The sequence below is a fragment of the Carassius gibelio genome, chromosome B5 (genome assembly GCF_023724105.1).
Source record: "Carassius gibelio isolate Cgi1373 ecotype wild population from Czech Republic chromosome B5, carGib1.2-hapl.c, whole genome shotgun sequence".
NCBI classification, from domain to species: Eukaryota; Metazoa; Chordata; class Actinopteri; order Cypriniformes; family Cyprinidae; genus Carassius; species Carassius gibelio.
The window spans coordinates 33,730,096-33,754,683 of record NC_068400.1 but is presented as its reverse complement, the minus strand read 5'-3'; the positions used below and the strand labels follow the sequence as shown (position 1 = coordinate 33,754,683).

Sequence of the window (24,588 nt, the reverse complement as noted above, 5' to 3'; positions counted from 1 at the left end):
CGTGTGTATGCTTAAAACTGTAATTAAAGGAAGTTAACAAACAGTGATCAAACATTTCTTTCAAAATATAGTCACATAACATACACCAGGTTTTCAAAAGATACAATACAATCATCTTTCATGTATCAGTTTATTAGGCAGTTGTATTTACAAATCATATTTTCAGCTGTAAATGATCAGTAATTATCTGTAAATTTACATTGGCAAGTCTCCATGAGATGCATCTCTGCACAGATAATCAACATTAATGCAGTTAAGAGAAGAACATCAACAGATTTTCTAAACTTCTTTTCGATGGCTGAATAGACAGCCTGTGGAGACACTGAAATGGTTCCCTAGTGATAAAGAAGAGTGAACATTTGAATTAAGACAACTAAACAGGGAAATCACCTTTGGAGGGAAAAAAGATAAAGGGTACAGAGCAAAACTAAATTTTTCTGGATTTGTCTTAAGCTGACTTGCAAAGCACAGATTGTCAAATTTTAGCTCTTAAGTCTCATTAATACAGATTATGAAATGAGTTTAGAACAAAAACATTATCCTTTTAGGAAACTAGATCTTAACATGAAACAAAGGTCAAATCAGAATTACTGTCCTTAAATCTCTTTTCTTTTTTGAGAATATGATAATGCTGCATTTTTAAGAACTAAGAGTTATTTCTTCAATGCAGTAAGAATGTGTGTTAAGACATTCAGACTTTAAAATGTAAATACGATGTGCCATACATGGCATAGAATACATTTATTATTTAAAATGACGTCTTAGCTTTTTTTTTAGCATTGAATTTGGGATATTTTATTTGAACATAGCTGGAGCTCTGGGCAGGCGAATGAACAAGAGCAACTTAAAACTTTTGTTTTAATTTTCATCTATGAAATATACATTGAAAGAACTGATCTTGAGAAGATGATTACATCTGTCAGTAAGCTCCCAAAATAATTCCGTTCATTGTTAACAGGTTGCAGTTCTTTCCTTTGGGACTTTTGTAGAATTGTGTTTATTACAGACTCATATGAGCGCACACAAAGTCACATGCAAGTAGGAAGTGTTTTTCTATTTTATGATCTTACGATTATGACTTTGGCTCTATGATTCGCTCAGGAGATCAGTTAGTATGTGCCAATATTTCAACTTTTATTTTAATCTTTTTCCATTTTCATTGCCGTGATAAACTTTATTAGACACTTCAGCTATGTGTGTTTTTTTTTTTTTTTTTACACATCTCAGCCAACATAAAAAAAAAAAGTTTTAATACTAACCTTACTACAGTGAATTAATTTGTGAAAGTGTGTGGGGAAGAAGGATACAAAAACATTTGATTTCAAGCAACCACGGTGTTGTAAAACAAATAAAATAATAGTAAAAAGAAAAAATGTTTTTGATAAAGCAGTGTATGGAATAAAACATTTTACAGCGATACAATCAAATATTCTTCTTTAAAAAAAAATCCAGTCCAATATCACTATTTTAATACAATCTACAACCCCATTTAAAGCACTGATAAATATAAATCCAAATGCATGTTGAAATTCTGTATATACTTCAATTTATGTAAAATGTGAGCGAATAGAAAAAAAAAGGTGTGACTAACAAACAAAAATCTATGAAACAGAGGCAAGGACATTGCACTCCTTCAGGATAAATGGGATTAATATTGGTCTCTTCCTTAAGAAAGACTGACTTATCAAGTTGTCCCTTTGTGTTAAAGTGCCCACCACGTTAAATTGGCCCCACTTTTTAAGACGGCTCCTCCTAATCGAGTGCTCTTCCCAGTAGGCCACACCAATGGGATAACCAGCTCTGACACTGGCCCACAAAAACTTACAGGTAAAACTGTGCAAAAGCGCTTTCTGTCTTACTCATCATCCCACAGTCCTCACAAGGGCTCTCTCTTTATACATCTCTTGGTCCGCCAAGAATCACAACAGCATTGTGTACAGTACATCTAGCTCAGTGTAGAACTCATTTAAATGCACCTCTACGCCTCACTCTGCAAGGAAATCCTTGCTATAAAACCAAAAAAAGAACTAGAAAACCATCTCTAACAGAGTTTAGACACTATAAAGTGGCTTAGCATAGCAATCTTTCTGACATCTTAACTGCGGCACAAAAAACAACCTTCTTGTACCTTTTCTCAGTCCTCTTAAACAGGCTGATCCTGGCGACTGTAGTGCCACAGACCATTCAGCTTTGTCATGCGAGTGGGATGCATGGAGTCTTGAGTCTGTCCGCATGCTTATTGCTCTAAAGACACTGAGAGAGAAAAAGAGAGACGAAAAGAATAGAGATAGAAGGACTACTGTGGATGATAACACGGATACCAGAAGATGAAGAGGTAGACAGTATTCCAGAAGAAAGAGAGTGAGAGGGAAGACAGAGGAGAGTGAGAGAGAAGGCATCAGAGGGACCACAAGTTATCGCGCTAGCAGCTTGATGAGGTTGGCGCACATCTCAAAGAACTCTATGGTGTGACTTCCTGGGCGGGGGAGGATCTCGCACCCTGCAGAATCCACTGAGGAGGTAAGAGAAGAAGCCAGAGAGCCTTCTGCCGCTTTCCCTCCAGTTAGCGGAGGCGTGGAGGGAGCGGACACGTCGCCCTTTGCTGCATCCTCACATTCGTTTTTTTCGTTCCTGTCGTTCTTTAGGGTATTCCGGTAGTTACCGACTGAGCCAGAGCGGTGAGGTGTGGCAGTCCCTGATTTTACTTCTATCATGTCATCTAAATGAAACAGAACAGAAGGCTTTAGAGAGTAAAACATACAAAAAACACTCTACAACCGAATTTCGATAAACAATTTAGGCTATGATTCCTTTTCTGGAATGACCATTGAGATTTTAGCAGAACCGATATAACAATTAAGAAATAAATATTTTGCTTTAATTTACGTAATGTTTTCAAATTTCATGTTAACTTGTTCATAAAAATATCTACACTAACACAATGCAATAACTAGTTTTAAATGGCAAAAAATATTTTATACATATTTTATATAACTATTATTATTTAGATGGACAGACAGACTGTCGAAAGAATGTGGTTAAATTAAATTAATTTTTTATAAAATACTATTGATTACAAAACTCACAATGTGTATTTTTACATGTTATTAAATAAACAACCATTAAGAAACTACACTGTCACAGCCTCACAAGACTTAAAGGAACACTCCACTTTTTTTTGGAGATGGGCTCATTTTCCGACTCCATTATGGTGCGTTCACACCAGATGCGAATAGAGCATCTGGCGCAATTGATTTCAATGTTAAGTCAATGCAAAGACGCGAATAGACAACCTAGCGTGGGTTGAGAAATCTGAACTTTGGCAAAATTTCGCGCCGCGTTAACCGATCAGGAGCTTACTATTAGTAGTGATGTGATTACAACATAGCGAGTGGAGGGAAAATCCGAAACAACAATGGAGGACAAAGTCACAGTCGCTGTATGTGGATACCCGGAGCTGTATGATACTTCTTCATACTTTTAAAGAAACAGGAATAAAAAGGATCTTGCTTGTATATATAACATATTAAGAGATTAACTGAATAAAGACCAAAGATTAGATTTACTGTCACAGTGTCTGGGTTGTTGTTCCCCGGGGTTCCACTAGATGTCCTCCTTCTCACGGTGTCTGTCCCAGATCACTTCCTGTTCCCTTATATGGTCACCTTCCTCCTTGTTACGTGATTGATTGTTCACCCCACCTGTCTCCTGTTTCCCAATTATCCTTCTGTGTATAAATACCCAGTCTGTCTTAGTCTATGTTACGGAGTCCTTGTCTGATGTCATTGTGTTTCAGGTCCATCAGTCTTGCTTTGTCTTACCCTATGTGTCTCATTCTCTCGTTCCACCAGACTTCCTCTACCTTGCCGTTCTTCCGAGTTCCCCGTTTCATCCGGTTCCCTTTTTGTTTGATTTGTCTCTCATGACTGTTTATTTTGTATTTACCCCTCTGTTTAAATAAAACCCTTACCTGCATTTGGATCTACCCTCTCTTTGTGTTTTTCCCCAATACCTATCGTGACAGAAGGACTCCGTCATGCCTAGATCCAGCGGTGTGGGATTTCGAATCGGTTCCCCAGCCACCATGGAGGAACGGAGGGGGAGATACCAGAACTTAATCACCCTTCATCAAGAGGGAAGTGAGGTGGGTGGCCTGGCGCAATTGTTTTGGACTATGGCAGTCGGGCTAGGTTACAATGATGCAGCACTAAAGGATTTATTTAATAATTGCCTGGATGATCCTTTACCTTCATGGGAGATGAAGGGGTTAGAGATACTGGACTTTTGGGGGTTTACCAATTACCTGCACCATCGTGCCCAGTGGAATGCAACAACCACACCAGAGTGTCCAGACAAGGCTGCCAGCTCAGCCCCACAGCACAAGATGGGCGCCAGCCCAACCCCACAGCACAGGATGGCCGCCAACCCAGCCCCACAACCCAAGATGGCCACCAGCCCAGCCCCACAGCCCAAGATGGCCGCCAACCTAGCGTCACAGCCCAAGATGGCCGCCAGCCCAGCACCACAGCACAAGATGGCCGACTCAACGCCACCGACTCCCCATCGTAGAGGGCGGAGGAGGAGAAAGGCAGCTGCTATTCCCGAGGCGGAGCCCGAGGCAGTTCCCGAGGCGGAGCCCGATGCAGTTCCCGAGGCGGTGCCCGATGCAGTTCCCGAGGCGGTGCCCGATGCTGTTTCCGAGGCGGTGCCCGATGCAGTTCCCGAGGCGGTGCCCGATGCTGTTTCCGAGGCGGTGCCCGATGCAGTTCCCGAGGCGAAGCCCGATGCAGTTCCCGATGCAGTTCCCGAGGCGGTGCCCGATGCTGTTTCCGAGGCGGTGCCCTATGCAGTTCCCGAGGCGGAGCCCGATGCAGTTCCCGAGGCGGTGCTCGATGCAGTTCCCGAGGCGGTGCTCGATGCAGTTCCCGAGGCGGTGCTCGATGCAGTTTCCGAGGCGGTGCCCGATGCAGTTCCCGAGGCGGTGCTCGATGCAGTTCCCGAGGCGGTGCCCGATGCAGTTTCCGAGGCGGTGCCCGATGCTGTTCCCGAGGCGGAGCCCGATGCTGTTCCCGAGGCGGAGCCCGATGCTGTTCCCGAGGCGGAGCCCGATGCAGTTCCCGAGGCGGTGCCCGATGCTGTTCCCGAGGCCGAGGTCGTTCCCGAGGTGGTGTCCGATGCTGTTCCCGAGGCGAAGCCCGATGCAGTTCCCGAGGCGGTGCCCAATGCTGTTCCCGAGGCGGTGCCCGATGCTGTTTCCGAGGCGAAGCCTGATGCAGTTCCCGATGCAGTTCCCGAGGCGGTGCCCGATGCTGTTTCCGAGGCGGTGCCCTATGCAGTTCCCGAGGCGGAGCCCGATGCAGTTCCCGAGGCGGTGCTCGATGCAGTTCCCGAGGCGGTGCTCGATGCAGTTCCCGAGGCGGTGCCCGATGCAGTTCCCGAGGCGGTGCCCGAGGCGGAGCCCGATGCTGTTCCCGAGGCGGAGCCCGATGCTGTTCCCGAGGCGGAGCCCGATGCTGTTCCCGAGGCGGAGCCCGATGCAGTTCCCGAGGCGGTGCCCGATGCTGTTCCCGAGGCGGTGCCCGATGCTGTTTCCGAGGCGGTGCCCGATGCAGTTCCCGAGGCGGAGCCCGATGCAGTTCCCGAGGCGGTGCCCGATGCTGTTTCCGAGGCGGTGCCCGATGCAGTTCCCGAGGCGGAGCCCGATGCTGTTTCCGAGGCGGAGCCCGATGCAGTTCCCGAGGCGGAGCCCGATGCAGTTCCCGAGGCGGTGCTCGATGCAGTTCCCGAGGCGGTGCCCGATGCAGTTCCCGAGGCGGTGCCCGATGCAGTTCCCGAGGCGGTGCCCGATGCAGTTCCCGAGGCGGTGCCCGATGCAGTTCCCGAGGCGGAGCCCGATGCAGTTCCCGAGGCGGAGCCCGATGCAGTTCCCGAGGCGGTGCCCGATGCTGTTTCCGAGGCGGTGCCCGATGCAGTTCCCGAGGCGGAGCCCGATGCAGTTCCCGAGGCGGAGCCCGATGCAGTTCCCGAGGCGGTGCCCGATGCAGTTCCCGAGGCGGTGCCCGATGCAGTTCCCGAGGCGGTGCCCGATGCTGTTTCCGAGGCGGTGCCCGATGCAGTTCCCGAGGCGGTGCCCGATGCAGTTCCCGAGGCGGTGCCCGATGCAGTTCCCGAGGCGGTGCCCGATGCTGCTTCCGAGGCGGAGCCCGATGCAGTTCCCGAGGCGGTGCTCGATGCAGTTCCCGAGGCGGTGCTCGATGCAGTTCCCGAGGCGGTGCCCGATGCAGTTCCCGAGGCGGAGCCCGATGCTGTTCCCGAGGCGGAGCCCGATGCTGTTCCCGAGGCGGAGCCCGATGCAGTTCCCGAGGCGGTGCCCGATGCTGTTCCCGAGGCCGAGGTCGTTCCCGAGGCGGTGCCCGATGCAGTTCCCGAGGCGGAGCCCGATGCAGTTCCCGAGGCGGAGCCCGATGCTGTTCCCGAGGCGGAGCCCGATGCTGTTCCCGAGGCGGTGCCCGATGCTGTTCCCGAGGCGGTGCCCGATGTTGTTCCCGAGGCGGTGTCCGTTACAGTTCCCGAGGCGGTGACCACAAGGCCGTGGTGGTCTTCGGCTCCGCCCTGGGAGGCTCTGGCGGTGACCACGAGGACGTGGTGGTCATCCGCTCCGCCCTGGGGGACTCTGGCGGTGACCACGAGGACGTGGTGGTCGTCCGCTCCACCCTGGGGGACTCTGGCGGTGACCACGAGGACGTGGTGGTCATCCGCTCCGCCCTGGGGGACTCTGGCGGTGACCACGAGGACGTGGTGGTCGTCCGCTCCACCCTGGTGGACTCTGGTGATGACCATGAGGACGTGGTGGTCTTCTGCTCCGCCCTGGTGGACTCCGGCCTCGACCACAGAGACGTGGTGGTCTTCCGCTCCGCCCTGGAGGGCTTTGACTTTGACCACAAGGCCATGGTGGTCTTCCGCTCCGCCCTGGAGGGCTCTGGCCTTGACCACACGACTGTGGTGGTCATCTGCTCCGTCCTAGTGGACGCCTCAACATGTCCTTCATGGACTTATGTTTTGTGTTTTTTTTTGAGTTCTGTTTCTGTCTGTTCTTTTTAGTTTAGTCTGGCCCTCCGTCCCTCCCCCTGTACCTCCTCCGGTCCTCCTCCCTCCTGGTCTCCCGGTTTTATGTATCATTTCTGGTGTTTGTTCCCCTTGTGTTCCTTTTCTGGCCCTCCGTCCCTCCCCCTGAGCCTCCACCTGTCCGCCTCCCTCCTGGTCTCTGTGTCATGTTTTGTCTTTAAGCGTCTGGTAGCCGCTCCGTAGAGGGGGGGTACTGTCACAGTGTCTGGGTTGTTGTTCCCCGGGGTTCCACTAGATGTCCTCCTTCTCACGGTGTCTGTCCCAGATCACTTCCTGTTCCCTTATATGGTCACCTTCCTCCTTGTTACGTGATTGATTGTTCACCCCACCTGTCTCCTGTTTCCCAATTATCCTTCTGTGTATAAATACCCAGTCTGTCTTAGTCTATGTTACGGAGTCCTTGTCTGATGTCATTGTGTTTCAGGTCCATCAGTCTTGCTTTGTCTTACCCTATGTGTCTCATTCTCTCGTTCCACCAGACTTCCTCTACCTTGCCGTTCTTCCGAGTTCCCCGTTTCATCCGGTTCCCTTTTTGTTTGATTTGTCTCTCATGACTGTTTATTTTGTATTTACCCCTCTGTTTAAATAAAACCCTTACCTGCATTTGGATCTACCCTCTCTTTGTGTTTTTCCCCAATACCTATCGTGACATTTACCCCAAACGAATTATATTTTATCTTGAACCACTAAAGAGATATCAGTGCCAGCGGCAAATGTCAGATGGACAAGCTGAGTTGAGAGGGCTCTAGGCGGATACATGATCACTGAGCTCCCACTGATCGCATGGAGCTCGTCTCTGAAAATCGACGAAACATTTTTAAACAGATGCTGTCTTTATAAATAAACCGCATATTTGAGTTTACAACAACTACATTCTCGCTTGAAATACTTTTAAAACTACATTTCATGACACGATAACAGTAATATTTTGAGAATTATCTGAATAAAAATGGTGGTTGAAATCACAATGTTGAGTAAACTCAACTTGCAGATAGGGCTTGATATGGCTAGGAACTATGGTATAATAATCAAGGAACTTGGCTGCCGTACCATGGGTGCAGTAGGCACAGTGATATTACGCAGCACCTGAAAATAGTCCCCAGATAGTTTCTGTAATTGCAGCAATAACAGATTTGCTGGGGACTGTTTTGAGGACTATTTCCATCAGTCTTAGTGCAATGTCAGTACAAAAGAGTCAAGTTTTAAATAGGAAAAATATAGAAACTATTTGGTAATTTTTGAGTGAGATGCTAACGGTCTAATCAGATTCAATGATCTATGCTAAGCTAAGCTAAAAGTGCTACCACGAGACCTAGAGATCAGCTGAATGGATTCATATCCTTATATGTGTGATTATGTATACATCTTTATATCTTTAAATTACTGTAAATTAAAGTGCCAAGTAAATGAATAAATACGTTTTAAAGCACTGAATAAAACCACATACACACTAAGTGAAAGTTTTACCATCTATGCTCCTGAAGTCTAGTAAGTAGGTCCTGCTGTCCACCTGGTAGAGCTGGAGGCTCATCTTTGTATGTATGCCAGTGACTGGGTTCTTCCTCCGCACTCGCAAGTAATAAGGATTAACTACCTATCAAACCAGAGGAAAAAAAACGTCAGCAGAGTAAAATGTGATTGCAATTGATTTAAAGTTCATTAATATTCAGCGAGGCTTTTAACTTTAAAAGCGATTGGTACATTGCACTGTAACACTGTTTGCACCGTTTTGAGAAAGTCTGAATGGTGTACTCCTGAATAGCAATAAACACTGTTCCACATGATCAGAGGCCACTATGAGATAAGACAAAGAACGAAAACTATTATAAACAAAGACATGTAGGCCACGTCCCTCTAAAACTGATGACTAAGTCATACTTGAACTTTTGCCGCAGTTTGACAATCATCATTTCAGTGTAAATTAAAGGCATACATCAAAATAATATTTTTTTTCAAATAAAAAAATAATTATTTGTTTATATGTTAATTATTGTATTTTTTCCATACTATGAGTGACAAAAAAAAAAAAACCTGATCATCTGTAATTTTATGTTTCATTCACAGATGTCGACAGAGAGCCCAGAATTCCACAGTAAATGTTTAAGCACCAAATCAGCATATTTAAAATGATTTCTGAAAGATTATGGAGACAAAACATCTGCTTCACAGGAATAAATAAATGTTTAAAAACTACTTAAAAAAAAAAGTAGTGTCTTACTGACCCTAAACTTTTGAACAAAGTGTACTATTAAAAAACAAATTCTGTCCTTAATACTTTACGGGTTCTATTTAGTTCCAAGATGTTATAAGAAAGTAATATATGCAGATATCATATTGTAAAGATTGATTTTAACATTCTATTTGGCCTGCCTAAATATCTGTGTGTGCATGTGTGAGAGAGAGTGAGTGAGTGAGTGAGTGAGAGAGAGAGTGAGAGAGAGAGAGAGAGAGAGAGACTGGTCAAGTCTTTTCTATTTATAGAATCTACAAGATGCCCTAAAACATCTTTCCTACAATGCAGAGATGGAATTTACCCTAAGCTCATGAACCTCTGGAGGGCAAGCAAATTCTATTTTCCAGTCCCTAAATTGACTAACTGGTTCTTTGTCTGGATGCAATTTATTCCCATAGTCTGGTCCAAAACGTGGCAAAAACATGACTCACCTTAAAGGGACGGTAAAATTTTCATTGTGTGGACAAACACATTTTTCAAAATATATTTTTCCGTGTTCCACAGAAGAAAACATTTCATACAGGATTACTCTTTAAGTGAAAAACAATGCAGTGTTCCTACAAATGTAAAGTACAACCCAAAACACAAGCACAGGCGCTTACCTTCCACTCATAGTCCAACTGCTTCATAGCACGACAGACCTCACTCATGATATCATTCGGTCTGCTCTGGCTACGGATTCCCAGGTGCCACTTGGCCCGCCGGACACCGAGATGCTTGGACTTTTGGGGGTTAAGCTCATCCAGCGTGTGTCGAGGACGTGGCTGGGACTCAGTCACCAGGAATGGCACTCTCTCGGGGTGAATCTTGGCAGAGTGGTGTGCAGGCAGGTCATCTAGGAAGCTGTCCGGGGGGCTGGAGGCCAAATAGAAATCTTTGGCCTCGTTCATAATGCGCCGGTTGTCTATGATCAAGTGATAGGCCACAGCAAGAGGATCCTGGAGATTGCGACTGCAAAGAAAGCAAGGGCACAAACAGGACAGATGAGAGTTTATAGTTTGACTGCAGTGACAGTGAAAGAGCTTATATGCTAGTACAACCCAGTTCCTGAAACACTGAACTCTTTTAGGTGTTCCTCTGAACAACAGGTAGTTTAAAAAAGATGAGCTACAATTTTAATTCGGTCAAATTAGCAGAGACAATTTTTTTATATCTAAGTGGACCCTAACCCTAACATACCCAAATGTTAAAAAAATTGTGATATTGACCAAAATGATGTATTTTTGGAAATTTGCCATTAATTATGATGAGATATTAGACATGTTTTTTTTTCAAGGACCATACCTACCATGAACTAACAATAAACAGTTGTTAACTATCTTTAACAAATATTAATAAATAATAACAAATGTATTGCTCAGTTTAGTTAGGTGTATCATTTAATGGAAAAGTGTTTCATCTGATATGAAACTTCCCTCCTGTGTGTAGACACCCTAAATAAGCCTCAATAGCAAGTAACAAACAGTGTAAGTAACAAAATGTGTGATGCAAAAGGAAAAACACACACACCTGTACAAGCAGTTGAGTACCTCCTCCTCAGTGCACTCAAACTTCTCGCACACCTCCTTCAGTGCCTCCTCATCAATCATATTACTGCTATATGCAGCGTCTTCTGGGAACAGATACTTGGGGAGATCTTGTTTAAACCACTCATCCTCCCTGAGAATGCAGAGCAGAGAAACAGAAAAAGAGATTTGCACTTTTAGAAATCTTGCTCTCTGCATCCTAATAGTTTTGGCGCTGCTAAAATTGAAATTGACAGCGTTTATGTCGTTTCTGACCGGATCTCTTTAATGGTGGCTCTCTTCATGGGGTCCACCTGGAGCATGTGTTTCAGAAGGCTAATAACGGAGGGGTGCAGATACTGAGGCGTGAAGAAGATCCCATCGCAGATCTTCTTGAACAGCGTTGGCACGTGGTCATCGTCAAACGGCAGCGTTCCACACAGCAGAGCGTATAAAATCACACCACTGCTCCAGATGTCCACCTCAGGCCCTGCGTATAACCTGAGCGAGAACAGCAAGAAAACATAAATGAACAGACAACACAAAGCCATTCAAAACAACACAGGGCATTATCCTAGGAGGGTGAGAGCAGGTTGAGATCATTTCAAAATAAATACAGTACCTTCCAGAGATGACTTCAGGAGCAGCATAATTAGGAGAACCGCAACTCGTCCTTAAGAATTCTCCATCTGACATCATGTTTGACAAGCCTACGTGAAGAAAGGTCAAAGTTAGTATAGCTTGTAATATAAACATTTAAGAAAAAGCAAATCCACCAACAATCTAACTTGTTTCATAATATGACGAGTTCACATACCAAAGTCTGCAATCTTGGCATTCATGTGTGCGTCCAGCAGGACGTTCTCAGGCTTGAGGTCTCTGTGCACCACCATATGTCTGTGGCAGTAATCCACCCCTGAGATGATCTGCTGGAACAGACGCCTGCTCTCCTTCTCGTCCAACTGAGCAGAGACGCAGGAACATGTTTTTACACATTTCCGATGTGGACTGACCTGAACATTCAGTTTACAGTTCCCCTTCTGCAACCTACTGTGCCATTTTGGTGGCTCCTGATATATACTACTTTTTATAAGTTTGGGGTCAGTTTTGGATAGAGGTCTTACATTCATCATATAATATATTTTTTTTTAAATGTAATTTTTTCTTGTGATGGCAAAACTACATTTTCTGCAGCCATAACGTCACATGATCCCTCAGAAATCACTCTAATCAGCTGATTTTGTGCTCCATAAACATTTCTTATTACTATTAATGTTGAAAACAGTTGTTCCGCTTAATAAATTTGTAGAAATTGTCATGCAAAATTCTTTAATGCAGTGAAAGTTTTTAAAAGAAATTCTGTCTTTTTTGACCAATTTAATGCATGCTGAATAAATGTAATGTTTGTTGAATAATTTTTTTTATATTTAAATATAATAAATATATATATTCCAAACTTTTAAATAGTAGTGTACATTAACGTGTGTGTGTGGCATACATTTTCTCACTTTCTGCTGGTCAATCCGCAAAACTAAAATGTTCTCATTGTAAGAACACCTCATAAAATGTAAGTGTTTTCCCACTGTAAATTATTTAAGATTTAAAAAGCCATCACTGATGTAGAATTTCTAGGCACAGCACAAAGACCAAACTGCACAACAACTAAATTAAGTCTTTAGTTAGTTTCATTATCCATTATAATAAATTCATTTTCAGGCTTTAATCATAACACAAATTAAACCTGAAGATGTACCTTTCCATTTTTACAGATGTAGTCAAAGAGTTCTCCTCCTGACACATATTCCATTACCATGAAGATGTCTGTAGGTGTGCTGATGACTTGGTAACTATGAAACAAACAAAATGCACAAATTTGCAAAGAATACATTTCATTGGTTCTGTTAGTGTAGTCAACGAAATGCATCTGAACGATGCAAAGATCTCAAATGTGTACAAAATGTTTGCATCATTCTAAAAAAAAATAATAATAATAAAATTAATAATTCAGAACTTTCTCTTTTTAATACTGATTTAGAGATTAAGACATATTTCAAGGCTTAGATTTTTCACTTCTACTGTTGTTCACCCAATTTACATGAGAAAGATCTAATATTCCCCAATGGTTTTGGAGCATGACTGGATAGCTCCGACATTTCCATGTCTTTTCTGGCCACAGTACAGACAACAATCAATGTGAAAGAAACAGAAAAACTTTGAATCCTTCTTTATAATGGGAGGAAATGGAAATTCTCTGCCTCTTTCCCATCCTCTGTTATTATTTGAATGTCTTGCCTCATCCCAAACCACAAAAATGCAAGCAAGGGCACTAGGAAAGCCGGTCCAAATTTCCATACAAACATTTGGGGGCTTATTGGCACAGACATCAATCTTTAACTCTCTTACATACTACAATTAGGAGTAGGTCAAAGTTGCATATTCTAGCCCCAAAACAGAACACTGCAAATTCATTGTGTATTACAATACAGATGGAATGAATCAGTACTCACAGTTTGATTATATGCGGGTGACGGAAGAGTTTGAGGTTCTGGATCTCGCGTCGAATCTTCCCCACCACATCCAGACTGCGGATCTTCTGCCGGTTCAGAATCTTTACTGCCACCTGGTGCTTTGTCAACTCATGCTGGCCCACTGCATAGACAGGCAGAAGAAACAAATGTTATGCAAGTCATTGGAAAATTTACAATAAAATAAATGTCCAATGTGTTTCTGACAAACATACAAAATTAGTGCAATTGGGTGACAGGTCTGTTCTGATAGGGCCACGGACAGCAGTGGAAAAATTGATACATGTTAATGAAATGCAAGCGACCATATAATCATGCATTCTTACCATTGCAAGATAAACAGGCTTTTGAAAAGGTGCAGGAAGCATTCTCTCAATCTTTTGCTGTTGATGGCAACAGCTGTTTGTACAAATGGTAAAAATCCATTTGTTACTTGTTAATTTGGCTAAAACTAATGCTTTATGTCACCCAATGTTTATTCCACCCTGGTAAACCACACAGTTGCTGCTGTATACACTTACAAAATTGTCCATTTTACTAAGACAATATTTCAGCCTAATCAATTTGCAAATTGTCCGACCAAGGTTGGTTTATGTTAAGTAATAATAAAAATAAAGACATATCATTATTTGATATTACCAATATTCACTTAATATCAACACTGTTACTCTAATAACTGCATCCTGAAGTAACAAACACGGAGTTAAAGAACAGCTGCAAGTCAACACCTTTGAGGCTTGCATTAACATCACGGAGCTAAATAATGTGCGAGGTTCACCACATATATACCCAGTTTTTCCATAAACTATTTTCATTTGGGCAAAGGTCTTGCCAACCAGCTTCTTATAAGTTTGGATATTGCTGCATCAGTAAGTGCAAAAGGCCGTTCATTGAACCATTCCTAGAAGCTGGGTATGGTCTCGGTTGAGTTGCAAAATTTAAAAACAGGCCACCTGCATTAACTAGACTGCTCTAGTTATGCATTAACACAAACTCTGTCAGTCATGCAGAGGAAATTCTGTGTGTATGTGTGTGTGTGTGTGAGTACCCGCCCACAGACCTCACTTAGTACTAAAACATCACTGTCAACCTTGTTTATAAAGACTACTTGTTAGATTGTTTAGGTTCCACGTTCTGTCAGCAGTGCATACACTTCTCTTTTCCAAGAAATCTTTACACAACACACACCCTGTCTTGAAACCTTTGGTTTGCATCATGTATTGCCCCATAACAAAGGCAAATGCATTGGTTTCAGTGGCACAGCAAGCTGGAAAGCCATGCCTTAGTACAGTAGGCATTTCATTATTATTTCAGATGTGGTGTCACTGGTGTGGGAAAAAAGGAAACATGATTGAGAAAGAGTGGACTTTTTGAAATGTCACCAACCGTTGGGTGCTCCTTGGCAAACATACAGTTTAAAGTAGGTTAATCAATTAATCTGTGTTATGATACATCCGACTTAAAAAAGCAAATATTTCACTATTTTATTTTTAATATTATGTCCAATGTCCTTCAAACTGTGCAAACTGACGAATAAAATCAATTAAATTTAGTTGGCTAAATTAAGTTTTTTTTCTAATAAACTAGTTTTTGTAATTCTGACAGCTGGATCTGTCGTTGTCAGTAGGCCTGTGCAAGAGCGAATCCATCAATCCTCCGCAAACTGCAACTTCAGAATACTAACGTTAATCACTTCATAAACCATGAAGCTAGCCAGGTTAGCTGCGACCAATCCCTCTACAAACCAGACTAACACAGAACATGCACGCACATATTCAGAAAACTTCGTCAACATCGATCGGCTAACATTATCAACGCTGATCATCGCAGAAAGCTTTGTTGTTAATGTTTGTTTCATGACTAACGTTATACTGTCATTAGCCAACAAGTGCTGCGGCTTGTGCTGCTGCTGCTTTAGCCGCACTTAAAGGCTCGATCTTCTCCAGTTTTGCTTTACGGTCTTCAATACAACAATAACACAAAACCCAAAACACCTCTGACAGCCTTACCTTTGACTTTTCCAAACGTTCCGACTCCTAGGGTGTCTCCGAGAATATAATGTCCGATTTTCACCCTGCCTTCATGTTTCTGTTTGTCCGTCGCCATCTTTGCTCTGAGGCCCTACCTGCGAGAGAGAGAGACGCAGTAGCGTCTCTACTGACAACTACCGGAACAGAAGAGCGCGCCAAAACAACACGTTTCAAACGCTTGGATTAACGTTGGATACATAAGTGAAAAATATGACCTAATTATTAACTTAAATAATGTTCTAATTAACTACAAATTATATAATTAAATTAAATTAAAATAATAATAATTATTATTATTAATAATGTTATATTATAGCATTCTTCTCCTTCTTCTTATAGCAGGAAAAAGTGATTAACTGGCTAAATTTAAGTTTTGTTTGAGATCACACTCACAACCTCCCTGCATGTGTCCTGGAAAGGTTGTTTATATATTGATAAAGATATATATTGTTATATATCACACATTCTAAAAAATGAATACACAGCAGAACTGCATACAACTAATGTGTATTGTATGTATGCTATATGACAATGACCAAACAAGAACAAACCAAAGTTTCAACAATATATAACTGTTTTAATGAAAGGCAAATAAAAACATTCAGACATTTAATTCTTTGAAGAAGTTAATAACGATGAACACTTGATGTGACTGAACCAAATGACTTGGAGATGACAATGATGAGGATAAGTAAAGAGAGGGATCCAATAATGGCGGCAGCAATGTTTAGCTTGCGAGCTCTAGAGGCATAAGACCGTGCCATTGGGATGTCTCCAAGCAATCTGATGTCCCTGGCCTGATACAAAAACAAATATATATGATAAGCTTCAGGTATCTGTAAAGCAGCAGGACAGTTATATAATTGCATATATGTATATTGCTTACCTTTATTGAGTTGTAAAAGGCCCCAAAACCAAGACAGCAAGGGTTACAGAAGTGAAGATTGAATGTGGAGAATATGATGTCATCATTGACTTTTTGGTCAGGCATGGAGAGTACTACTGGCTGGGCAGTGAAGTCTCTGCCGTCCTGCTTCATGCTCTCCCCGGGTGCTGGGTAGTTCTGCATCGCCATGTCAATTCAATACAAAGAAGCTGCTCTCAGTGATGTTTGCAAGTGTTCAGCTCTCTTTTATAGAAAGGTCTAACCGGTGCATGTGTGTTTTGCAATGTTAAGGAATACTGGGTGGAGTTTGTGTGTGTGTGTGTGTGTGTGTGTTTAATGTGCAAATTTCGTTTTTGGGTGAAGTACCCCTTTGCAAAACTAAATGTTTTCACTGTTTATGCATAACACAAATACACCCTTTTATTCAGTAAAACATGAGCAATGATTTTAGTTGAACCCATGTTTCTTGGTGATTCATAATATGCAAGTTAAAGGGTGCTGTCAATTTAAGAGTCAAAAATGTATAACCATGGCTCCTAAAATGAATATATATATTAGCCAGAACACATGCTGGGCTAACCCACTTCAAAAAAATAGCAATGGCAACAGTGTTTAAGTGCATGAATGATGGCTAGCTCTCTGTCACTATTCAAGCACTTGAATGCTTGCTCCTAACAAGCTGATGATTTGAATCTTGTGTGTCAAATACGGGAGGCATGAAATAAATTTAGACACCTTGACAATGTCTTGTTTGTTGATCTTTGTCGTCCCCTTGGAATTATAAGGTTCTATCTGCGTTCTGAGTAGTTTTGAGATATTGAGTTTTAAATTTTTGTGTTCCATAGACTTCTGTAGATATAACCTTTTTGTTTTTTCAATAAAAAAATCCCAAAATGTACACAACTTAAAATAAAACATCACATAATGTACATAAATCGTCACAGAATAAGAATATGTGAATAACTCAATTTTGACAAAAATGTCAGATAGAACCTTATAATTCCAAGAGGACGTTGTGTAAAATTGGAGGTTTGACACCTAACTTTGTTATATGCTCACTTACATTTATTTATTTATTTATTTTGACCAGCATAGTGTATTTGCGGAATTAAACTTTTTTTTTTTTATGTAACAATATTCAAGAAATCACCTTCTCTTTCCTCTGAGGTAAAAGGAAGTTGGTCAACTTAGGTTTTGTAACCATGCACTTTTTGTTTTAATTTTGCAACATGTTTGAGAATTAAACTTACTCAAAGTCAGTAAAAAGTTTTCTTTTGTGCAATATTCATCCATCATCCATTCTCCAAACCGCTTGTCCTGTAGTGTCATTTTGGCTATCCTAGTGCCAAAAAACACATATACACTCTTAATAATAAAGGAGCTTCATGATGCCATAGAAGAACCGTTTTCTAAATAGTTCCATAAAGAACCTTTAACATCTGTAGGACATTCACAAAAGTTTCTTTGTGGTGAAAGAAGGTTCTTCAGATTATATAAATGTAAGAAAGAGATGGTTCTTTGAAGTACCTTTGACTGAATGGTTCTTTGTGGTACCAAAAATGGTTCTTGGCATTGCTGTGAAGAACCTTTTAAGCAGCTTTATTTTTAAGTCTACACACATTAAAAGGCAATGTTTTGAAGTAGCTTCATGTTAAAAAGCAACAATGTCAATGAATGTCAATGTCAAAAAAATTATTAAACAAATTTAATTTCAGCTTTATTGCAGCTCTACAGATGATAGCGTCAATATTCAGGTTCAGTTTAGTTCAGAATTTGCTAATGTGGCAAAGTTCACCAATTCATCTATAAGCAGCTCTATGTTTAGCTGCTGTTGGTCTAAGTTGTGAGTGTATGAAACTATGTTCTGATTCTGCTAATGTTCACAAGGTGAGATTAAACCTCATAAATTCCACCACTTTATAATATAAATTGGGTACAAGAATGAAAACAAACAGGACAAACACTCGTCTTGTGAGTGCTTGGTTAGGTCTTCATTAGCCATGCACTCTTGTGTTGTCATGTTCAGTGTGCAACACGATTCGTGTTAGCACAGCTGTGTGCTTTTTTTTAGCCGTTTTGTGTTTTTATCATAGCTGCCTGTTCATGTCTTGTTTTGCATGAGCACATGGCTTTGTTTTGTTTGTTTCTGTGTGCCATGTGCTCTCATGTTCAATCCTGCTCACCTTGTTACCTGATTATTGGTTCAGTAGCCCCACTTGTGTTTCCATTGTTACCTGCCTTTTGTTTGCTCCCTATTTATTCTCCTTGTGTTTGCAGTTCATTGTCTAATATATCCTTGTGGTTTCCTGATCCTGTCTGTCTGTTTTCCTCAATGGGGTAGTTTTGGTTGCTTTTTTTATTTATTTATAATTAATAATAAGCCCATTCTTCTTTAAAAAATTGAATCTTCTTACAAAACACACCTGAGAACTTTTTTTATTTTCCTATTTTTTTTGATTATCAGAATTTGTCAGGTTGAACGAAAAACTAAAATATCAGAGTGAAAAAAAAGAAACAATGTCACACTGTGAGATGTATCCATAGTATAATTTCTATACAGAGAGTCTAACAAAACATACATTTTCTTCTGTAGTTTTTGCTGTTATTGTGTTGATTGTTTATGACCTCTGTGTAAAGTTCAGCAATATACCTCTCAATAATTCAGATTCTAAGTGTAAGTACTTTTTAATGTATACTATTAATGGAAAGGGTCAAATAAATTTATTGACGAGAAAGAAATGGAACCACGTCCCCACTATGACCTTGTTTCCTTTTAGGTTGCAGTGGATTTTGGCATTTACCCAATGATCTACTGTAATAACAAAGGCTATATGCTTTAATTTTATATTATAGAAATAAAATGTAAACATTTTTTAATTGTGTCTATTATTTTAAACATATATCAGTGTGTGAAAATTAAACTTTATTGCTTCCTCCTGCAGAAATGTGGCAAAAAAAAAAAAATATTGGTGACAGTGTTTAGAACATCCACAAATAAAGTGATTTAGATTTACATGCAGATTTATGAGGTAGTTAGCAATATTTTTATGGAAATGGCTCAACATAACACTTACATTGTACAAATTAATAAAACAGTTTAACATGAAATGAAATCTATTGATTTGTAATTCGTAACTTGGAGTGGATCCAGTAATAACAGGCAGTGATGCAATTCAAGGTATAATCCAGAGAGGAAGGAAATATGTGTCAATACAATGACCAAAAAAAGTGAGAGAACATTACAATCAAAGAACAATAACGCTGAAGCGGTTGAAAAAGATTGCAACCACTCATGTGTTTTGAGCATAAAATTATACTGATACTAATATTAGATAATATTAATTGTTATCATGGGAACAGTGATTCTCATTTCCATTTTTAACCACACATGCCATGCAAGATTTTCATGCCTCTGTTTTGTGATGCAATTAACACCATCTGTTCATCTGCCATATAGTTAATTGTAAGCCTAATAACAAACAATTTTCTTTTAAAAAAAATATTCATATCCCAAACTACCATAAACCTCATTTAAGATTTGTTATTGTGTATGATCTCTTGCTTTTCAAGTTTTTTAGTCTGTCCAAGGCTTGTACTGTCAATATTTTTCATTTGCTGTCACTCCACTGCCTCAGTATGTCCTCTGCTGCTTGCAGGGTTGAGTCCTCCTATTAATATTGACAAAAAGATTAATTAAATAATATACAACATTTTAACAAGGTGAACAGATCACAATGGAAATCTCTTTTCCTGATTTAGTAAGACAATGTACTATTCACTTACAGAAAGCAATCCATATAACAACAAAAAAAAGTTTCCATGTTAGCTCATGTAAATAAGTAACAGTTGGCTTATCGTTAGTTTATTAAAAGTAATTTAAAGTAAAATTACTTTTAATGAAGCGAACTAAACTTAATGAGTTTCTAAAGCATAAAATTAACAATGCTGGCAGTTTTTAAAAGGATATTAAATTAAATATACTTAATATTATTGTTAATGAAAAAAAACCTAACAATATTAACATTCTAAATAATTATAAAGAACTTTATTTTTGGAATGTTCTAAATTTTATGTTCTGCATTTGTGGTAAAAATACCTTAACGAAACAGAATCGGATGTATTTCTGGAATTCATTTCTGTGTTCCGAGCTGTAGAATGCAGACACAGGGATAGTGGCCAGTCCCTATTCAGAAGAGTAGAATTTAAATAACTTAATTTGCTCACAAATGTCATTATATGAGAATATTTAATAACCCACTGTAAATGCTATGTTTTTGCTTACCTTCTCTTTTATGAGCCATTTCACAAATCTGTAGTCATAGGGTTCATCTTCAGTGCTAGGTTCAGTAAGATCAACATCTTGTAGAAAAACATTTATAAACGAAAGGCAATATTAAAAACAAACTTTATTTTGAAATAATCATGTCAAAACAATTATAATTGCTATCACACAGTGTAGCTTTTTTAAACTTTGATTTCTCATATTATGAAGATTCCCCTACTCGTGGAAAACATGGATATATCAGAGAACTTTAAACTTTTTCTGGAAATTAATAAAACCCTAAATTATAGAAATATTCTATACACTGGTTGCCTTAAACTTTTAAGTGTTTTTATTTTTTTTATTTTTTTTACAGTATAATATATATTTTTTATAATTCTATAACATTATACATATATATATATATTCACATATACATACACAGTATATCTTCGTAAGTATAAACCCTATAAAATGATTTTTTTATATCTTTGTTAAATAAACCTGGAAAAAAAAAGTGTAGTAACAATAAATTGTGTGTTTATTACCATAAACAAGAGCTCAAAAGATGTCAAAAACATAAAAGCACCTCATCTCTGGATTCTAGAATTCTCAGATATGAAAATTATATTTGTATAATCCATGCATTAATCAAAGTTGTTGCTTTAATACTTTGTTCTATCTTTTTGTCTCTGTTACTTACTAAGATTCGAGATATCTGCGATCATGAAGTATCCTCCTTGGGGTAGTATAGGTTTTAGGCCAACGCTCTTCAAACAATCTGCCAGCCTCAGACGCTTTTCATGAAGATGTTTGGGTAACTGGTGGAAATAGCTTTCCTCTGTGCCAAATACATCATATTCCCTCTGAAAACCTACTGCTACGGCCTCCTTAAGAACAACATTTGACAATGTCAGCCCACTAAAAACAAATTACACACATTTTACGCCTTAATAATTAGCACTGTTTTACCTGGGCAGCTGTGGCACAGTGGTACACTGAATTCTGATGGACGGTTTTTAAGTGCTTTAGGATATGTCCTGGTCCCATTGCCCAACCCACCTACATTAAAATAATAGAGTCATTTAATGACCTGCATGCTGTGTATGCATACTGAACCTTTTCACCATGACACTTCCAGCCAGTCAACAGAGGGATATAACACTGCAAGAAACAAATACTGTTGAATTCGACCATCTCACCTTCCATCCTGTGGCACTGAAAGTCTTGCCTGCACTCCCAATGGTGACAGTGCGTTCCCACATACCTGGCAGGCTGGCTGTCAAAAAAAAAAAAAGGTATGTTACTTTAAAAGTCCACAAAACTGTGATTAATCGCACTACCTGCACAGTTCTGCTCTTACCGATTTTCACATGTTTTGTTCCATCATACGTGAGCCACTCGTACACCTCGTCGCTGATGCAAATGACGTCATGTTTAATGCACAAGTCAGCAATCATCTGAAGTTCCTTACGCTGGTAGACCTTCAAGAAACCACTTAAGATTAGGCTGAATTTGTCTCTGTGGTAAAAATTGTACACACTGACCTGAAAAGTCAACTCTGTTTACATTTTTAGATTAATTACGTTTCCATTTAAAGATCTAGGGTCAGTACGTTTTTTTTTTTTTTTTTTTTTTTTAAGAAATTAATACTTTTATTCAGCGATGATGCATTAAATTGACCAAAAGTGACAGTAAATACATTTATGTTGCAACAGATTTATTTTGAAAACAATGACATTTTAAGCTCATTCTTTTGATTTGATTTTCTTAACATTTTCATGTAATTCACTTGTATAAGAAACAGATTGGACACCAATATAGGAATGGGTAAAACTGTCCTCCATTTGTTGGTGACTGACTCACCTTGCCAAGAGGGTTATTAGGAGTGTTAATGACAATGGCTTTGGTACGAGGACTAAATTTACTCGCCAACTCTTCAGGAGACAACACCCAGTCAGCACTGGATAGAACAGGACCACATCCTTCCCTCTGTTAATACACAGCGAATATTATTCAAAACAGACCTTTAAATCTCAGATCAAGCAAACAGATCTTGTCACGTGATATATGAACATACTGGTTTAAGGGGCACATATATAGCTGTTCCTCCCGCCATCATTACCATTGGCTGATAACAGTCAAAGAATGGCTCCACAATAATCACCTAAACAAGAAAGGGAAACAAATGCATTCTGATATCACATATTGAACATAAACTGTGTTTTGTTTATTGTCTACTAACTGAATATGAATATTGTCACCTCATCACCCTCATCAATGAGAGCCTGGAAGGTACAGAAAAGTGCTTGATATGCTCCAACAGAAACCAAGATATCCTCCATTGGGTCTATTTCCCGGCCAACAATCCTACTGAAGAACTTGGCCAGGATCTTCACAAGATTTGGGTGGCCCTGTATTACCGCATATTTAAGATTGTTTAGCAAAAGGTACACTTATTATTATGCAGTGATAGTTGATCATTTACTAAACAAACTGAAAGTGAGCAAAGGACTTGAATTTTTAATTTCTTACAAAAGCACGTGTGTACTGGTGCATAGAGAAACCTCCATTCAGGGCTTTGCAGAAAGCCTCCTGAACAAAACTAGGAGGGGAGAAATCAGGGAACCCCTGACCCAGGTTCACAGCCTTATAGTCAGCAGCCAGCTGAGTGAATTCCACCCTACAGATGACATACACAAAAGGAATAGCATGCCGTTTTAAAAATTTAAATGAACAAAAATTTGAGTTCATTTACTTGTGGGAATACTAAACTATTATTATTATTACTACACAGCTCACTGAAATACTAGAGTTGCTAATTGGCGCCATCTTGCGATCAAAACTGTTATTGCGATTACCAATTTTAAAAATGGAGGACATTGTTATTGTTCAAGATGTTTTTATTCGTCACATACACGATTATATAAAGCATATATAACCAGCAGTGAACTTTGGCATTGTATTATTCATGTTGATGTAAATTATAATAATGAAAACGGGAAAAAAAGAAAGAAAGAAAAAGACGTTCACAGCTAAAAACGTCCGTTAAGTAGATTACATTTGTTGCATAATAATAATAATAATAAAACTAATGTCAATTATATCTACGAAAACTATTGATAAAGCAACAAGCCGAGATTGGGAATATATATATATATATATATATATATATATATATATATATATATTATATATTATACTGAAACGTAGCTGTAATAATAATAGTAATGATAATAAAAATAAATAACTTAATGTGCTATTTTATATCAATGTATTTATCCTTATTTGGCAAGTGCCGTGTAAGCACTATATGATTAACTTAGTCTACCAATTTATACTTTCACTTTATTTATAGGCCATGAAATTCAATTACCATATATTCTTGTCAATTCCTTCAATTCTTCTCGCGTGCAACTTACGAGACATTTTGCCCTGCGTAATCAAGAAGAAAATCATGCGATAAGAAAAATTTTTTTGTACATTACTAAACCGCAGCTTGATCATGCATACAGGTGAAGCGATCGAGTGTGAAATATTTCATACCTTATGAAAACCCGCGTTTACTAATCTGATCGAGAGCCAAGGTCCATTTACCGCCGCTCTTCTCCACATCCCACTGTTACTGCTAAAGCCGTAAATCAGTAACACACATAGTAGGAGATTAGAAACATGGCAAATCTCTAGCAGTTGAACGGTCAACCTTTAAATGTCTCAGTCGATAATTCAATAACATAACAGCAGTCCTGTCCTTAGAATTTAGAGATTTAAGAGACAAACAGAGGATAAAATACTGTGGTAAATGACGATTTCATATTGTAATCTAAAAAACGAATACACAAAACTTTCTGTTTTGCCCCCAACCTTGTTCATTTACTTCTCCCAGCTGTTAAAGACGTCACACGTCTTCTCAAGCGTCTTCCTGAGGCTGAGCCAATGAGAATTCGAGCAGAGCTCCATCTTCAGGCAGCACTCTTTATTTTTGTAAGAGTACTTCCGCTGTGGGCGGGGCCAGTGACTGCT

The 24,588-nt window shown here is 40.0% G+C and overlaps 4 protein-coding genes across 6 annotated transcripts; 1 reads left to right on the top strand and 3 right to left on the bottom strand.

Annotated features, from left to right (window-relative positions):
• Positions 1-111: 111 nt before the first annotated feature.
• prkaa1 (protein kinase, AMP-activated, alpha 1 catalytic subunit) lies at positions 112-15,566 on the bottom strand. The gene is made up of 10 exons (XM_052556868.1): positions 15,398-15,566; positions 13,371-13,512; positions 12,617-12,710; positions 11,681-11,825; positions 11,486-11,573; positions 11,140-11,364; positions 10,868-11,017; positions 9,961-10,309; positions 8,593-8,719; positions 112-2,719 (listed from the first exon to the last, which is right to left on the bottom strand). Exons 1-10 carry the CDS (start codon positions 15,492-15,494, stop codon positions 2,415-2,417), a joined length of 1,722 nt encoding a protein of 573 aa, XP_052412828.1. The 5' UTR covers positions 15,495-15,566; the 3' UTR covers positions 112-2,414.
• LOC127958073 (titin-like) lies at positions 3,564-7,473 on the top strand. Of its 2 annotated transcripts, none has more exons than XM_052556859.1 (2): positions 3,564-5,164; positions 5,957-7,473. In XM_052556859.1, the coding sequence occupies exons 1-2, from the start codon at positions 4,037-4,039 to the stop codon at positions 7,022-7,024; spliced, it is 2,196 nt and encodes a 731-aa protein (XP_052412819.1). In that variant the 5' UTR covers positions 3,564-4,036; the 3' UTR covers positions 7,025-7,473. The 2 variants fall into 2 exon arrangements, with proteins under 2 accessions (XP_052412819.1, XP_052412818.1); XM_052556858.1 differs by having other exon boundaries at positions 5,861-7,473.
• Positions 15,567-15,974: 408 nt separating the features above from the next.
• Positions 15,975-16,542, bottom strand: ifitm1 (interferon induced transmembrane protein 1). Its single transcript, XM_052556880.1, has 2 exons — positions 16,305-16,542; positions 15,975-16,215 (listed from the first exon to the last, which is right to left on the bottom strand). The coding sequence occupies exons 1-2, from the start codon at positions 16,491-16,493 to the stop codon at positions 16,045-16,047; spliced, it is 360 nt and encodes a 119-aa protein (XP_052412840.1). The 5' UTR covers positions 16,494-16,542; the 3' UTR covers positions 15,975-16,044.
• A 2,670-nt stretch (positions 16,543-19,212) lies between these two features.
• On the bottom strand, positions 19,213-24,548 carry kyat1 (kynurenine aminotransferase 1). 2 transcript variants are annotated; one of them, XM_052557234.1, is made up of 14 exons: positions 24,430-24,548; positions 24,112-24,193; positions 23,942-24,000; positions 23,101-23,248; positions 22,830-22,979; positions 22,646-22,732; positions 22,432-22,557; positions 21,929-22,049; positions 21,768-21,844; positions 21,538-21,627; positions 21,269-21,455; positions 20,587-20,663; positions 20,401-20,487; positions 19,213-19,972 (listed from the first exon to the last, which is right to left on the bottom strand). In XM_052557234.1, the coding sequence occupies exons 2-14, from the start codon at positions 24,178-24,180 to the stop codon at positions 19,913-19,915; spliced, it is 1,338 nt and encodes a 445-aa protein (XP_052413194.1). In that variant the 5' UTR covers positions 24,181-24,193; positions 24,430-24,548; the 3' UTR covers positions 19,213-19,912. The 2 variants fall into 2 exon arrangements, with proteins under 2 accessions (XP_052413194.1, XP_052413193.1); XM_052557233.1 differs by having other exon boundaries at positions 24,112-24,442.
• Positions 24,549-24,588: the final 40 nt, after the last annotated feature.